We start from the raw sequence: 17,802 nt of genomic DNA on the forward strand, positions 1-17,802 counted from the left end.
AACAAATGAAACGGAATTTGTTATTCTCACCTCTAGCAAATGTTTGTCAATGTGTTCACAGTAAATGGACTTGCTATGCCAGTGCAAAGCGCAGTTGTGATGAGAAGACGATAGTAATGTGTGAGGTAGCGACCTATACTATACAGCTGTGAACGTACCCTGTGCGTTACAGATTTATTTGAGGTGTATTTATTAAGAATCGTTTATACTCGTGTCTTCTATATTCTCTGGATTAATTCAATTTCCATAAATGTATTTTATCAGCTAACTATTTTCTTACTGGTATTATTATGGCTGTTATTATAGCTGAGTTGCGTTGGGTTGTGTCGCATAGTTTGCGTCTCCATGATTATTAATTATTTCATCAAGTGATAAAGACAATGTACCGCTTTTATCCATTATTCATTCCTGTCTATACTTACAATTTCTATGTTGTTCTATCTTTTATGATAGTTTGTCCATCCATTTAAGGATAATATATTGCTTTAAGTTTATCAAGTGATAACCACAACATATCGTTTTATCTATGGCGAGAATTTATTCATACACTTAAAACCATAGCACTATGACTTAATATGAGGTCGTCTTTGTCTTTGTCCAAGCTGTTAGATAGCATAGTTCGAGATTTCGAAGGCGTAGGGAAAAGTATGGAATGAAGCTGCCTCACATGTAATGAAGTCAGACCTTACTGTAATATTATTTTTCTTTCCCAGTCGTTCTTTTTTTTATATTTCGTCTTCTTTCTATTTTGTCTTCCATTTACGCATATTTCTTTATATTTAGTCTTTATTAATATGCTCAATTGGGTTTTCACCGAATTATCCGTCGACAAGAGAGAGAGAGAGAGCAGTAATTGTCCGTATTCCATTTCGAAACAGTGGTCGTACTGTATGTACACTGTGCAGTACGCCCGGTAAACATGGAAGAGTAAGTGCGGTAGTTTGTGCTATCCCTAAAAATCAGGGAAATCGTGCAACATCCGTATAAAATGAATTTGCATTAAGAACATTTTAAGTGGTAGAGTGGAGTTACACATAGTGACATGAAATGAAGCAGTAATATATATTGAAGGAAGTGATAACGTTGAAGTTACTGCAATGGTGCACTAGCCACATGTAACCGTTCTTTGTCTGCAATATTTTCTGCGTAGTGATATACATATCCGGTCTGTAACTGCAAGTCAGGTAACCTTTACGAACTTTATGCATGTTCCAGAATTTATTATCGCTCAGGATGTAGGCAGAATTTTAGACGGAAATTTACCCATCGCCTTAACAAAGGAAACTTAGAAATGAATCCCGTAAATCTTCGCCACGTTGTCGTGAAGTCGAGTCTGACCACTGAGCAAAATTTAAATTTTGAACTAGTTAAATAACAGTTTATTAATTTTAAATACGACCTGCCTATCTGATAGTAGTATACATAATTATAATATACCATAACTACATAAGTATCTGATGTGTTTGTATTATCTGAAATTATCGCTTTAAATATGTCTATTTTTAAGTTGCGTACTGCTTACAGCAGCATGTTTGAGTAAGTCTTTCCCGATGGGAGGAAACCTCTCCCAGGGTTGCCTGCCTTGTGCCTGGCTTCGTAATTTGCCAGTTTAATCCTCTCATTTCGCATGTCACACGTTTCTCTCTCTCTCTTTGTCTCGTCGTACGGGATATATTTGGTGGTAAATAATACGTTATTTAGTCTCTTATTATCAGTACTCATAAAGCTATAAGGTATTGTTTACAATGATAAGTTCATGGCATCACACAAATTAAGTATGTCCAGTGTCTCTGATATTTCTACGTTACATAATTAGTAATGCTTGCTTGATCTAATTAGTTAGAATGGTGTTGTCGATATATGGAGATACGCCTGCGTTAGTCCAATTGTCTGCCCTTGTCAAGTAAATGTTTACAATGATTGATATAAAAATCAACGTAATTATCTTCCATATACCATAGTAATGTCCGCCATGTTTGGATCAACTCAATTATCTATTTGTGTATCTTATGTCCACCCTGTCTATTTGATGTCCACCCTGTTATGGGAACGTCGTCTTAGTATTTTGCTAAGGCTGAGAGACTACTGTTGCCGTCGTTTCGTCGAGTGTTGCTCCGGCTGTCCGCGGTCTCACTTAAACCTTGGTCTCAAAGTTGTCCACGTTAATTAGTAAACGGGAATTCGTAATTGTGTGGAAGTTGTAATTTAATACTTTCAGGTGTGTCTATGGTTTGACTTTATTCAAATAATTTAAATGTTAAAGTGCGCTAATGCTGCAGAGTTGTAGAACAGAGATGACTGAATAATGATGAATATGCTCAGTTTCTTTTATTTTTATTTTGGGGATGCCTGAATTGAGTTAGGAAATATTCACACTTCCACCTTCTGACGCACATTCAGACGAAATGTAGTAAGTGATCCTGTTCAATGTTTAATATGTATGTAACGTGAGATGTAGTACAAGGTTTCATAGTGTCTAGTTTGAACGTGTAAACAGTGAAAAGATAGATAGGCAGCAGATTGTTGCTACGAATCTTGGAAATGCAAACTTAGTGGTTCTGTGGAGTTACAGTGAGTGGTCAGTGAAATTAAACTAAATCATCTTTCGTCGACTAACTGTTGGCATTATTTTGAAACTATTCTGGTGGAACTAGTATTTCATTCTGGAGACTGAGACATTGTGAAAATTCTATAAACGTTAATAAAATTCAACTATGCAAAATTTATGCAAGCATATTCCAATTTAAATAATTATTGATTTTTTCCCCTTGCTCTTGGATATTTTCTACTAAATTCTAAAAGTACTGTGATACCTAATTCTGTTATAATTTGGAGTGTGATACTAAATATTGAGTTATTTGTTAATAAATGTTCAGTTTAATATATACTGACGAGATCATTTAAACGTTCAAAACCAATTCATGATAAAGTAACTACAGTTAGTATAAAGCGAAGTAATGGAGTTGTTGATTGTCTTCTGCTGCTCTTCCGTCCTTACTGCATCCTCCGTAGGTAAGTTCTTGGGCTTCTAAGAATCAAGGTAATTTTAACTTTAGTCGATACAAATTTCCGTTGCGCACATTATTCCATCTTTTCGGTTCTTACTGGGATTGCTAGGATCCCGAGTCAAGAGTTGAGAAGACTGGGCTAAAGTTAGACTGGTCGTTACGTAAAGTAAAGTAGCGATACAGCTGTTTGTTGGTATTCAACATATTCATGAAATAGAAACAGTGACATTGGTTTAAAATTGAATGTGACAGCGGTCGTACAACAAGACAAAGCCATGCAAATCTTCGTCAGGAGTTTGGGGACATAGAGCTCCCACACAGAATAGTAGAGAACTGGGTTAAAGCTCTCAAGGAGGGTTGTGAAAGCAAAGCAGACAGATCGTCAGGTCACCTCGCTGTCAGTGAAGAGCAAGTGTAGATTGTGAGCGCGCTACTAGAGACAGATCGATGTAATTCTAGCGCACATCATATCCCATAGAAAGATTGTCAATGTAGAATACTACTGTTTATTTTTGGAGCTAATATGAGACTAGATTTGCGAAAAAGCACCGCTACTTTCTCCATAACCTGTCATTCACTTTGCTGGATAATGTGCGGGCCAAGTAGCATGATCCGATTTTTCGGTCCCTTTGGTAGAGAAGTGATTTTTTGTCTTCCATATTAACCAGATTTGAGTCTATGTGATTACAATTTGATCCTCAAGATAAAGGAACTACCTACGTACTTAGTAAAATTCAGTTTTTGAGCTGGTTTTGAGAACACTGGCGAGTACGGTAAATAACTAATAAGTTTCACGCAAGTACCTCATTTGTATTAGCAGTAACTAACTATTAAATTTCGGACCCTCGTAGTGATTGAGTTTGTCTCTTGCGTATTAAGATCACCCTCCATTGATTTTAACAAATTTCTAAAAAACAACGCTGAAAATATTTCATATGTGTACGAAGAAAGTCAAGATCAACCGGGAAGCCAAGTTCAAGATTTTATGAGTTCTAGAGTGCACACTAAATTCACTGTCCTTGTGATTGACTTTTAGAAGGAAAAATAAACGAAGGGCGAGAATATAGATGATAATTCAAAACTTATACTTCAACGCAGAGCTTTTGCCATACCATATTTTCAGTGCTCCGATAATATTCAATTGTAAATCATTGAAGATTTAAAGCATTGTACAGTATGAAACATGAGAATTGTGACAACTTTCTTTTATTGAATCCCTGTTAAATCCAATCCAACTGTCAGATTCTCACTTTGCATTAAAAGCTTCTCGTGATGGGAGGTAAGAGTATTGTGGTTACCATTTACAGTTTAACTTCAATTTTTATTCGTAAAGGATGTCATATAAAATATGACGTATCGCTCACGAACATGACAAAGATTTTTTACAATGGAATTTACGATTTTGATCTGTTGTTAATTATTTAGTAGTTTTGCCATGACTAAGTTCACGCTTTTTCACTTGGTAATATTGAATAACTTTAATGCTATTTAAATTAACGTACTCACAAGCGAAGGCAACTTTCTACACTTCCTGCAAACCTAGACAAACTACATTTCATCATTGGTCTCAGGTATTGTTGAAACTTTTTTAAATAGAAACTATACATGTTTTCAAGAGACCTGTATTTTTTGTTTTGTTAAAAAAAATACCGTCAAATAATGGGCCATCAAAGACGGGGAGTACAATTTATAAATTGTAGAAAACATGGAAAGTGGTCAACTTCGGAGGCCCAACATTCAGCTATGGAGGCAGGTAGAGTTATAATTCTTGTTATGGTATGTACATAGAGATATAAATAAACTATACTTTATTATAATTTGGTTTGTGCAATCATATCTTTTTTTTTTTTTACATTAATTAACAAATAAACGTCGGTTTATCTGAAAGGTCGAAGTTTGCGATTTTTTCCGGGCACTTCCGGTTTAAATTTCAAAATTTTGTATTCACAGTTGGTAAGACCTACAGGGTGCGGCAGCTATTTGGGAACAAAATAACATCCGTGAAAAAGGGAGCATTTAATGACAGTTAAACGTTATGTACACTCATGTCCTAAATTATTGTCGCATGTCTATAAATATGTTGCTGTAGGAATATAATTTGATAACGAATTCATCTAGTACTTCTTATAATGTTAGTATGTATATAATCGGCAAAGACATGTATGTGCCTTTCATGTCAAAAGAGCTGTAAATTAAAACAATAAAACGAAAATAAAACTAATAACGACAGTCATTTTGGACATGAGTGTACATGTGAAGAAAGACCCAATACATTATATCATTCAATGAAACCGCCATCTGCCGCAATAACAGCCTCTAGTCGAAACCGACATCTGCCTAGTGTCGAAACCGTCGGCAGATATGAATGAGGTAGTCCTGGTAATGCTTGTTATGGCATCCACAATAGTTGCCCCGAGAGCCGCAACTGTGTTTTGTGGATGCTTATTGAAGGACCTCTCAACCACGTCTCAGAGGTAAAAGTCCAAAGGGTTGACATCAGTGGAGCGGGGGACCACATGTTTGAGGTGAAGTGGTCGTGATAATTCGTGGCCAGCCATTCTTGGGTTGAATGGGTCATATGAGCGGGAGCGAAGGCCTGCTGAAAAACATATGGCCTGCCACGTGCTAGAGCAGTGATCTAGGGTTGCACAATCGCCTTGAACACATCGGTGTAAGCAAGGGCGTTGACTCTGGCACCTTGAGTAAAGAAATGTGGAAGCATCACTTCGTCCTTACTGCTAACGACTTCCAGAACCATGACGGAGGCGGGAAACTTTGCATGATCGTCGGAACCTACTCGGGTGATCTACACAGCCACCGATCATTTCTACGGTTCGCCTTCTGGTTCTGGACGAAGATTTCTTCATTCGAGAAGAACCAGAGCATTTCTGGCTGCTCCGGCTATTTCAGCTTGTTCAAAAGGTACCTGGCGCGGTTCACTCAATTCTTCCTGGTTCGCGCGGATATGAACTGGCCTGTCCGCATCACGTACGACTTGTAACGGAGGTCTTCATGCAACACACGTCGAATGGTGGCCTCGTCAACCTGCTTCTCCCTTGCGAATGCCCTCAGCTTCGACAACAATTTGGCCGGAAGCGATGAATTCGGGCGTCCTGGTCCTGTCCGAGCGCTGACAATGTTTCCTGTGGGAAACTGTTTCTACATCACTACTGGCGGCCTCCAGTTTTCTCCGAACTTTGAAGACGAATGACTGGGCAACTTCCAGGAAGGCAGCGATGTTGGAATCGGCGTGTCCTTCGGCCAAGGAGACGATGACTGCATGGATCTTTATATACTGGGTTAGCCTAGGGTTTGCTATGTTTACCTGCAAGGAAAAGGGATGTGTTACAATAACATACAGGGTACTGTGTCACTTACACTATGTGTTCTCAAATAGCTGCCGCACCCTATAGTTACCTGCTTTCTGAAAAATATTTTGTTTCGCTTCTGTGTGCAACCGTTTTGTCGCAAAAAATTCGAGAAATTGTCAGATTTTCAAAAATCGCCATTTTTGGCATCATTTTCTCGAAAACACCATATTTTAAAATTCTGAAATTTTGTCAGATGGTTCAACTTTACATGAATAATAAACACACCAAATAACATTCTCGACCACATGAATTAACTAAGCCTTTTGAAGTTAGCGAAGTTTCGTTGATTTTGATGTCAAAGTTGACAACACTGGAAACAATAAAAAATCAACAATTTGGTGATGGTTGTGGTTCACATTCATTAAATAAAGAACAAAAGTTTTTCCTAAGTGCTTTTTATTATTTTGATCAAAAAGTCTCTCTGAAATAGTGAGGTGTCTCTCCCCTCTCGTCCGTTTTCTTAAACCGAAGTAGTCTGAAGTGGAAATTACGATTACAAAACACACAAATTTTAAGTTTACATACTTAAAATGGTTTTCGGAAACAAGGTTTCACTTCTTTTTTTCACGCTGAAGCAATCATTTGTTTGCTAAGCGTTTTCTTCGCTAATAACATGTAACCGTGCAGATACTCCGTGGTGTTGGTGCACTCACAACTCGTAGCAGATTGTCGGTAGTCACAAAATACCTTTTTCACTTTTCTCTTATGCTCTTCTGGAAACCTGTACCGTGTTGAAGTCCATGTGGAAGCATAAATAGCTCTTCAACTTCAAGTAATTCATGATTTATTGATAATATTTCTTGTAACCACCACAGGTTATCATATATGCATGCAACAAAAGTTCCTTTTTGCAGACTCCTTAAATATACACTTTGAATTGTAGAAGCTCGATTTTGGGGGAGGCATAAAGTTAGTTCATGGTGACCCATTACTGCTATAAAAACTTCGCAATTTTCCGAAAGCCAAAGGTGACTTCGTTGAATACCAGTTACGGGTGGCACACTTTCCCATTCCTGTTTTTTCTTCGAAAATTGTCGATTTCAGTTCCCTGGCAACAAAACGAGAGTAAACACCCGGAGTTTATTCTTGTATTATACTCACGAATTCTTCTGCTGTTTTAATACTGTGTGTCTGTTTTTGCCTGAAGTTACGTCGCGTTCCCACATTTTTACAATCCCCTCAATATCGTCCCTTGTCATGGCCGATTTCACTAAAAATCCACTGCCTTATGGGTCCTGTCTGCATCTCGCATATCTGAAAGTAATATTTAAAGTGAGATGCAGTACCATCCGAGATCCGTTTTTCTTCTATTATTTTTAGAATCTTGTCTATGGCTATGAGTACATGAGCCGAATAGTGTGTTTTGTCATCGCTTACTACAGCAGAATTGTCCGTTGTTTCATAATAATACCGGTATACTACTGCCGTAAAAATGGAGATTTGCTAGTTTTTCCAGTGATAACTCTGTATTTCACTTTGCAGAATAACAGTCCAGTTTTCAACAGTAAAATAGAACTTGTATCTTGAAATTCTACACGATGCTTTTCGGTAGCAATAAATTCACTTTAGATTTTCTTAATTTAGTCATGAGTTACAATTCTTACAGTTAAATCAGCAACGTACGATTCGAGAACAGAAAGTGGCACAGTTTTTTTTTAAAATTTATTTATGACATCATTGTTTTCCCATATGACATATCTAACACTTTCATTTTCATCAAGATTAATAATTGAAGACTGCACACTTACTCCTTCCAGTCCAGGACATTCATCACATTCTTGAAAAGACAGTTGTCATTTTCTACGGAGCATACTACTAATGAAAATAAGTCACTCATGACACCTTCAATACAAGCTGCACCTTTGATTTGTTGCAACGCAGTAGCAGCTAACTGAAATCCGCATAACACATACACACAAACACACACACACACACACACACACACACATATATATATATATATATATATATATATATATATATATATATATATATATACACCTCCCTCCCTCGCAGATTGCGGACTGACCCACTTTGAGTTCGAATACTATAAAATTTCGAGTGACCCATTTTTATGCTGGGATTGTTCTTTATTCAACAGTCCGTAAATTTCATTGACGGAACGAGTAAGGAAACGTTTTGATTTTTTTTTTTTTTTTTTTAACTTTTTGTCCATTTTCATCACTGTAATGACATCGCACCTATCGAGACTTTGTCTGGGGCATTCCAAATAATCACTGAGGCAGTAATTATTCACGGCTATTTGTAGATCATCAGAATGTATTGGATGTCCGTTGTACGGATCTGCGCATCCGTATACACCTTTCTCATGTACAATTGGTAGGACTTTGTCGATCGTGTGTTTTGTGATTGACAGAAAGAGTTACAATATTTTTTTATTTTGTTGTCGAGTTGCATATAAGGGTGACAATACGAACTTGATTATATGACAAGAGATTAAAGAGCAGAGTTTAAATCACGCACGTATGAAGCACAAGTTTCATATTCTTTTTTCCATAACTTGAAGTTTCTTGCACTGGAATATTTACGTTGTATATACTGGAAATTTTTGCCATGGTGTGCCTCGAAAATTGCAATTTGCAATTTGCCGTCGTATGCTTGGACCTGGTGATGGCCCTTTTACGACCAATCACTATACAGTGAGGTATCGAGTTTATCGGTTGCCTGCAGAAAAAATGCAACGGAAGCTCTCTCCTTTAAGAAAAGAAGAGGGAGGAAGGAATGGGCACATTTCAGAAATTAAAACCGCCATTTCAATAAAAGAAAAACTAAAAGGTACTCAGAAAAACGTTTCTTATCTTTATTTAATATTTAATGAATGTGAATTACAAATATCGTCAAATTGTTACACTTTTATTGTTTCCAGTGTTGCCTACTGCGACATCAAAATCAACGAAATTTCGCTAACTTCAAAGGCTGTAGTTAATTCATGAAGCATTGATCGAGAATAATGTTTGTGTTTATTATTCATGTAAAGTTGAACCATCTGACAAAATTTCAGAATTTTAAAATATATTGTTTTCGAGAAAATGATGCCAAAAATGGCGATTTTTTGAAAATTTGACAATTTATCGAATTTTTGCGAAAAAACTGTTGCACACAGAGGAGAGCCAAAATATTTTTCGGAAAGCGGGTAACAAGGTCTTACCAACCGTGAAAACAGAATTTTAAATTCGAACCGGAAGTGCTCGGAAAAATATTGCGAACTTCGACTTTTCAGATAAACTAACGTTCATTTGTTAATTTATGTACGAGAAGAGATAATTTATGCGTGCGCAAACCAAATTTATAATAAAATATAGTTTATTTATATCTCTGTGTACACTCATGTCCAAACTTATTGTCACATGTGTATAAATAAGTTGTTTTAGGAATATAATTTGATAACAATTCGCCCGGTATTTCTTATAATGTTAGTACAGGGTGTCTATCGGTCACGAAAGTCACGAATGTCACGAAAAAGTCACGAAATCAAAAAACGGTCATGAAAGTCACGAAATTTAGCTTTTGGGTCACAATCTCTTTTAACTGTGCAAATGTAAGTACAGATTGGAAAATTTTGTTCCATAAAACGTCAAACTTCACCACCAAAAATGTTTATGGTCAACTTTAGACGCTATCACATCGCAAGCAAAGTACGTTTCTATCTCATGGATGAAAATTAGGTCTAATTCACGTCCAAATTCGCTCTTGAGTATGTTAGGAAATGTTATGATTGCGTAAAGAAAAGGTCACGAAAAAGTCACGAAATTTCATTTTGGAATTCTTGTAGACACCCTGTAGTATGTGTATAATCGAGAAAGACATGTATGTGGCAAATTTCATATCAAAAGAGCAATAAAACGAAAATAAAACTTTCTTGTTCATTTAGCAACATTTTGTTTTACTCATTTTAATTATCCTATTTATAATTCTTGACCTATGAAATTTACCACAAATATACATTTCCCGATTATACACATAGTATCAGTATTAAAAGTACCCTGCAAATCATCATCAAATTATATTCTTACAAAAAGACAGTTATAGATATGCGACAATCATTTTGGACATGAGTGTACATCCCACAAGAAGAATTATAACTCTGTCTCCATAGCTGAATGGTGGGGCTCCGAAGATGACCACTTTCCATGTTTTCTACAATTCATAAATTATACTCCCCGTGTTTGATGACCCATTACTTGGCGGGAAAAATTTCTTCGAAAAAAAAAAAGGACTTAAAAACATGTATAGTTTCTTAAAAAAAAGTTTCAACAATATCTAAGATGGTGATGGTACATGTTCTGCCTGAATTGAATTGGAAGTCACCTATTACACTTTCAGTTCTCATAGTAGTGTTTAAGAGATCGTTTAAATCTCTTTTGGAGAGCTGTTTTAAGAATGATTGAATTTCTTTGAAGACATATTGAATAATTATTATAACCTCTATCTTTTAATAGCTACTAGTTTTATTTACCGTATAGTAGCAGTGTTACAGTTTTCAACCCGTATAATACTGAGTAGCATGCAGATGAAATGATAAATAAACAAGTGATGATAAATGAAACAGTACGAAAGATGATGCATGTTAAAACCGTGATCCCTGCGCTGTCGAATATAAAAGTTCCAGTCAAATGTTAATGTCCATTGAGGCGTATTTCGTTTTTAGACTTAAAAACCATGCTATACATAAGTGGTGGAAGTCAATCCTTTGTCCTTCCGTCTGTGGACAGGTATCAGAGCAAAATCGGTAAGTAGTTTCAAGATGCGATTTTTGCAATCGATTCGGCGTACAAAGAATAAAATTTCATCTCTTCCGTTAACACTATTTACTGGAAGTTGTTCGGATTATCATTTCCGGTTTCAAGATTTGTCGCCACAGAACGAAGACGGTAATAGATAACGAGCAGCGGTCTTTCTCAAACGATTAAACGTCTCAAAGCATCGTACCACGACTATCCCGATCACTCGACCAAAATCGGAATTGGTTTAAAATTAGTATTACTACCGGTTTCAGTGCTGATTTCCACATAGCAAGAACGGTAATATATATCGAGATGCGGTTTTCTGCAAACAATTCATTGTCCCAAGAATAGGTTTTATCTTGTTCATCAACCCTCTATTCAAACCACAAGTAGTTTAGATTAGGCATTATTGGTTTCAATATTTTTGCTATAGAACAGAAATGGTAATAGATAGCGGCAAGAAGTTTTCTGCAGTCGTTTCAGTGTCTCAAAAGAACATATCGTCACAACACACAACACTCTACCTAAACCAAAATTAGTTGAAATTTACTATACTTCCGGTTTCAACACTGATTTTCATAGAGCAAAAACGTTTAGAGATATCGAGATGCAATTTGTTGTAGTTGATTCAACGTCCCAAGAATAGGTTCTGTCTCCTCCGTTAACCTCTGTTCAAACCGGGAGAAGTTGAAATTTATTACTACTTCCAGCTTCAATATCAATTTTCATAGAGCAAAATCGATAAGAGTTATCGAGAGGCAGCTCTTTTGCAATCAAGACAGTTTCTCTATAGCAGCTTTTATCGTCTCCTTTAAGCAGCTATTCAATCCCAAAGTGGTGTAAATTAACGATTTTCGGTCTTAACCTATATTGTCATAGAAGAAAACATTAAGACATAGCGAGTAATGGCTTTTTGATATGAATTCAGCACCCGAGGAATACATTCTATCTTAAATCTTATCAATTTATTGCAATCAGTAGTTTCATAGTATTCAGTACTCAGCAGGTATCATGGCAAATTTTAGGATCGCATACGATCGTATAAAAAACTTGTTATATGCAAGATATTAAGGATACGATTGCTTTTCTCGTACAAAAAATTAAATCACGTTATTATAAAAGAAAGAAATGTAAGTGTAGATATGTTCAGTCATTGCTTTGGACGAAGGCAAAAGAAACACTACCATATTCATATATATATATATATATATATATATATATATCTCAAACCTTTGAACATTAATAACTTCTAAACTGTACAAGATAGAAAAAAAAACACAAATTATAGCACTAGCTAGTGTTATTTGATGTGTCATACACCCCCCTTCCCATTTAAAAAAATTGACTTGAATCCAAAATGGCGGATCTCAAGATGGCGGCCATGAATGACATACACTTCAAAAGTTGCGGCCCCTCATCAAACCTCTGTTTCCATCATCACTTTTTACTTTTCCCGTCGATTTTCAAACTTATGCAGGTGTCCAAGGAGTTTTGACTCACCCTATATATATATATATATATATATATATATATATATATATATATATATATATATATATAACATATAATCGTAATCCCAATTGAAAATCAAGCTTATTCGCGACTTCCCTTTTTTTTTTTTTTTAGTGCAAAAACAACCAACTTCGATTGTAGATGAAAATATATTTCATTATTCAGGAGGCATATATGTGCATGTAAGTGTTTCATAAGTGTTTTCAATAAGAAAAATAAATGTGAGGTGCTTTATTAGAGTTGTTGTTGTTAATGTTTTGTTGTTGTATGTTGTATGAAAAAATGCTTATATTTTATGTAAACTTAGAGTTGGGCCAACAGCGAAGTGGAGGTGAACACGACAGTGGATATTGATGATGTCGTGAATGAAGAACGAGAATTAATTGCTGAAGAGATGATAGGTTATCCTTATCCAAATGGCCAGTACAACATAAATGCCAGGTAGGTTGTGTTGTAGCAATAATCGTTGTTATTTGAAAGCATGTGAAGGAGTAAAGTTAAGTTTGAGGTGGTTTACGATGTAATCTAGTACGAGTCGTTTTAAACCCAATAGAAAGTGCTACAACTTTTCTCCGTAGATGATGTGTCAAGTGTAGACGCCAGAATAAACATGAAAGGGTAAATCTAGCAGCTACGTATTTTTCGATGATTATGCAGTGGGAAAGATGAGGAAATTTAAAAGAAACTATACTCTATATTACATTAACATCTAATATGTATTTTGCCTCGAAAGCTCGTTTCTTTAAATTTAAATCTATTCATTAATTTCTGTTACTTCTGAACTGATGTAAACAAGAATTAACGAATGGAAGACAAATTATCATTTACTGTAAAATCAAATGAGTATAATCTAAATGACTTGACTAATAAAATCAAAGCCGAATGTATTTAAGAGAAATCATCGGGGAAGAGGAGAAAGAAAATGAGTTAAAAACTGTGCGCTGACACCTGTCATTTTCTATACCATCGCCACTAATGAGCAATTTCGGAAGTGGCCATTTTTTCAGAGTTGCCAAATGAAACTCGTAGAGTTAACCATTCATGTTACATCTATATTTCCACTATAAATTCATTACAGCAATCACAGGTGCATTTTCAATTTAAACCATTCATTTTGATATGCTCTGTATTGTAGAAAAGTTCGGACTTACAGGTACAAATTTTTCTTGACGTATTGTATATGAAATATGTCCATATGCTTTTAAGGTACAATCCGAATACATTGTGTATTATGTATGTAGTCTGTTTTGTACTTTTCGCTTTTTGCAGCTTTCGTATGCACACAGCTGTTTTTATTTGACTTTGAAAGTGTGTTGCAAAATAAGAACGCTACAGTTTTTCATTATATTGTACAGCGGGGGACACTTCTAAATGGTACAGTCATATGGAGATTTACGGCTAAGGTGTACCATTTAGAAGTGTCCCCCGCTGTACAAGTAGAAAGAAATCGGAAAATGAAAGGGAAATCAGTTGATATAGAGACATGGCGATTGAATGGTACCAAGTACCGGGTACCAAATGGGAAAATACTTGTGTGGGTGCTACAGAATTGATTCATTTATATTGAGCCGAATTTGAATTTGCTATTATCCTAGGAAATGCTGTCTTTCCATCAGGGGCGTCATTTCAGACTTCGCTTGGGGAAGGGGGGCAAGAGCACCGCCGACGTAAGACTTTCACGTTTTGTAGTAGTATATTAGTAGGCAATCTATTAAAGTTTATGTATTCCTCAAACTCTTGGGGGGGGGGGGAATTGCCCCTCCTTCCCCCCTAAATGACGCCCCTGCTTTCCACTACTCGTTGTGTTAGATGTGCAGGGCACCTCTACTAACTATTGCGTGCCTGCTGTCGAAGTTTCAATTGCAGGAGACTGCGTTGCAGCTGGACCATGAGTATTACATCCCATTTCTTTTTACTGGCTTTCCACAGCCCTGACAAGTAAACCTTACGCTTGGGTGAATCGAGTTGCTGACTGAGACACATATGAGAAATTAGTACTAAATGTGGTCAGTATTTCAGTGAAGTTGTAGGTGCGAAGCTCCAGGCGTTTAGGAGATACAGCTACCAGAAAATCACATGGAAGTACAGAATAGTCTTCATACAGTTGGAGGTAAAAGCTCTGTAAGACCTCTTGTAACGACAAAAGGTGAATAACAAATATATGGGTACATATTAGGACTAGGGGAAAGTCATATAGTAAGGGCATACCTGACGGCGGCCATCTTGAAATCCGCCATTTTGAATTAAGGTTAAGTCTTTAAAATAGGAATAAGGTTATGTGATACATGATTTAAGGCGCAAATTTAATCAGAAGAACAATGGTGACGTTAATTTTGATTTACGCGCAATTGGTAAAAAGATACAGGGAAATTAAATATTGTTGCAGCATATGTATTAGTCCTTTACCCCAACTTGTAAATTTTGTGTTAATGATAATAATCAAATAAAAAGCAGGTGGATAAATATTAGGTCTATGGTAAGAGTTGCCTTGATGGCGGCCATGTTTAAATCCGCCATTTTGAATCAGACAAAAGTTTTAAACAAAACGCATAACAGTGACACCTTATTAATAGCAAATTTTACCATAACTCCAACGGTATAACTATTTTTGCTTTATCATTAACTAGCACAAAATTAAATGGATCGCTCCTTACGACTACTGCTTTGACGGAATTGTTAACGACAAATGTGTCAAGTGTAACTCGATTGCCTTTGTCAGGTGTGCTTACTGTGAGCAGAGCATTTGTGCAAGTCATGCACTCCTTTCTGAACTACATATTGATTGTACTAATTGAGGACTTTTCTGGAAGAAAGACCCAAGTTCAATTATGACTCAATTCCACTTTGGTCATTTTTCCTTAAATTAGCAACTTGTTTATGCGATAACAAATGCTGGTTACTGACAAAACAAAAATGGTTATACCGTTGGAGTTATGGTAAAATTCGCTATTAATAAGGTGTCAATGTTATGCGTTTTGTTTAAATACTTTTGTCTGATTAAAAATGGCGGATTTGAACATGGCCGCCATCAAGGCAACTCTTACCATAGACCTAATATTTATCCACCTGCTTTTTATTTAATTATTATCATTAACATAAAATTTACAAGGTGGGGTAAAGGACTAATACATATGCTGCAACAATATTTAATTTCCCTGTATCTTTTTACCAATTGCGCGTAAATCAAAATTAACGTCACCATTGTTCTTCTGATTAAATTTGCGCCTTAAATCATGTATCACATGACCCTATTCCTATTTTAAAAACTTAACCTTAATTCAAAATGGTGGATTTCAAGATGGCCGCCGTCAGGTATACCCTTACTATATGACTTTCCCCTAGTCCTAATATGTACCCATATATTTGTTATTCACCTTTTGTCGTTACAAGAGGTCTTACAGAGCTTTTACCTCCAACTGTATGAAGACTATTCTGTACTTCCATGTGATTTTCTGGCAGCTGTATCTCCTAAACGCCTGGAGCTTCGCACCCACAACTTCACTGAAATACTGACCACATTTAGTACTAATTTCTCATACGTGTCTCAGTCAGCAACTCGATTCACCCAAACGTAAGGTTTACTTGTGAGACGGTGCGGACTCCACAATGGGCAGGCACGGCTTGAAGAGTCCGAAAGCACACTACTCTATTGCCCTGGCATCTATACTTCTGACAGGGATGTCAGAGAAGAGAATTCCGGAAATTCCAGTTCCTTGTTCCATAGGGCAATAGGAATCCAACGATGTTTCTAAGTGTGGCTGTGTAGTACTAGTGTCACTATACAGCCTATGTCCTAACACATACCACTGTAAGTTTCAGTTCTCCAACTCGTTCCTTTTTATGAGTATAAAATATCCAAAAATTTACATAGTATGGCGTATTATATAGTATGGCGTATTATAGAAGTCCATACTATTCTATAAGATGGACAGATTGATGTCTGTTAATTTTTTGGAGGGGTACATGGGACCACCCCTTAAATTTGTTAATTGTCAAAGAAATTGGTAAATGTTCTCTAGGACTCAAATATATAACTTGCTAAATTTGGGTGTTTCTGCTGATATCCTTCTACGGGTAAACAGTTGCCAGAAATTCAAAAGAGGTTTTACTACAACATATAGTTACATAGTTGAGTACAGGATCAATTCTCTCTTTCGTAGGATTTAGGTACATGGATGTCTCTTAAATTTTGAGCTCTTAAATGTAGGAATTGTGATAAAGCAAAATTGTTAAATATTGTCTGAGACCCATATATATTACTGTAAATTTGATTGGTACTGCTTCTTCCCTTTTATTGATAAAAAGAATGGTTAAAAATTCCAAATTTGGATGTTTTTAACCTATCATATCATCTTTGATAATGCTTTAGTGTATTATGTGCTTAATAGATGAGTACGGGGTTCAGTTCTTTTTCATATGATATGGGTACATTGATTCTTTTGTTTTAAATTTGGGAGGGGACCCCTATATTTTAGAATTATTAAAAATATATATTGGTAAATGTTCTCTAGGACTTCTTTAAATTTGATTGGTTCTGCATATACCGAATTTTATGTATACAAATATCTCGTCAAAAGTAACACATTATATTTGAGGAAAAATGAATTAGCATGAGGCACGAAGTTTGAACGTTCTCGTTAACGTTCACTAAGTTAGATTGTAACAGCTATATTGATCAATACAATATTACATTATCCTTCATTGAACATGAGTACCTTGAGACTAGAAGTGCATCCCACCCTTAAATTTTTGGAATTATCAAAAAATAAAAATTTGTAATTGTTCTCCAGAACTCATGATAAATTTGGATAATTAACTTGTGTTTTTTCATAGGTGAAAAATTGCCAAATCTCAAATTTCATGTTGTTGACCTGATACATCATTTGTCATTTTGAAACTTAGAAAACTCGTAGTCTAAGGTTATCGGTGCTTAAGTTCTAGGACTTGAAACCTGATAGGTAATTAATACCATCGATTGATATGAAATGGTAACAGTTTTGCACAGGACGTTTAGAATAAAGAAATATGGTAACACTCTTCACAATTATTGCATCGTTATGATGCAGTAGCACGTCAGAACAAGTTTATGCAGCGTCTGCAGAATTGTATCACATCCGTTTAGATTCTTGTTCTCATATATAAGTATCGTTCGAAATATTATTCATC

General features: G+C 35.9%; 1 protein-coding gene across 5 annotated transcripts in view; it reads left to right on the forward strand.

The window, feature by feature from the left end:
- LOC145690570 (carbohydrate sulfotransferase 6-like) overlaps positions 1–17,802 on the forward strand; it is a 464,276-nt gene that overhangs the window by 83,503 nt on the left and 362,971 nt on the right. For all 5 annotated transcript variants that reach the window (XM_081765591.1, XM_081765593.1, XM_081765592.1 and 2 more), the window contains one exon: positions 12,944–13,077. In XM_081765591.1, the coding sequence (XP_081621717.1) occupies positions 12,944–13,077 (134 nt within the window). The remainder of the gene's footprint in view (positions 1–12,943; positions 13,078–17,802) is intronic.

The sequence above is a fragment of the Thermobia domestica genome, chromosome 7 (assembly GCF_964235325.1).
Source record: "Thermobia domestica chromosome 7, izTheDome1.hap1.1, whole genome shotgun sequence".
Taxonomy (NCBI): Eukaryota; Metazoa; Arthropoda; class Insecta; order Zygentoma; family Lepismatidae; genus Thermobia; species Thermobia domestica.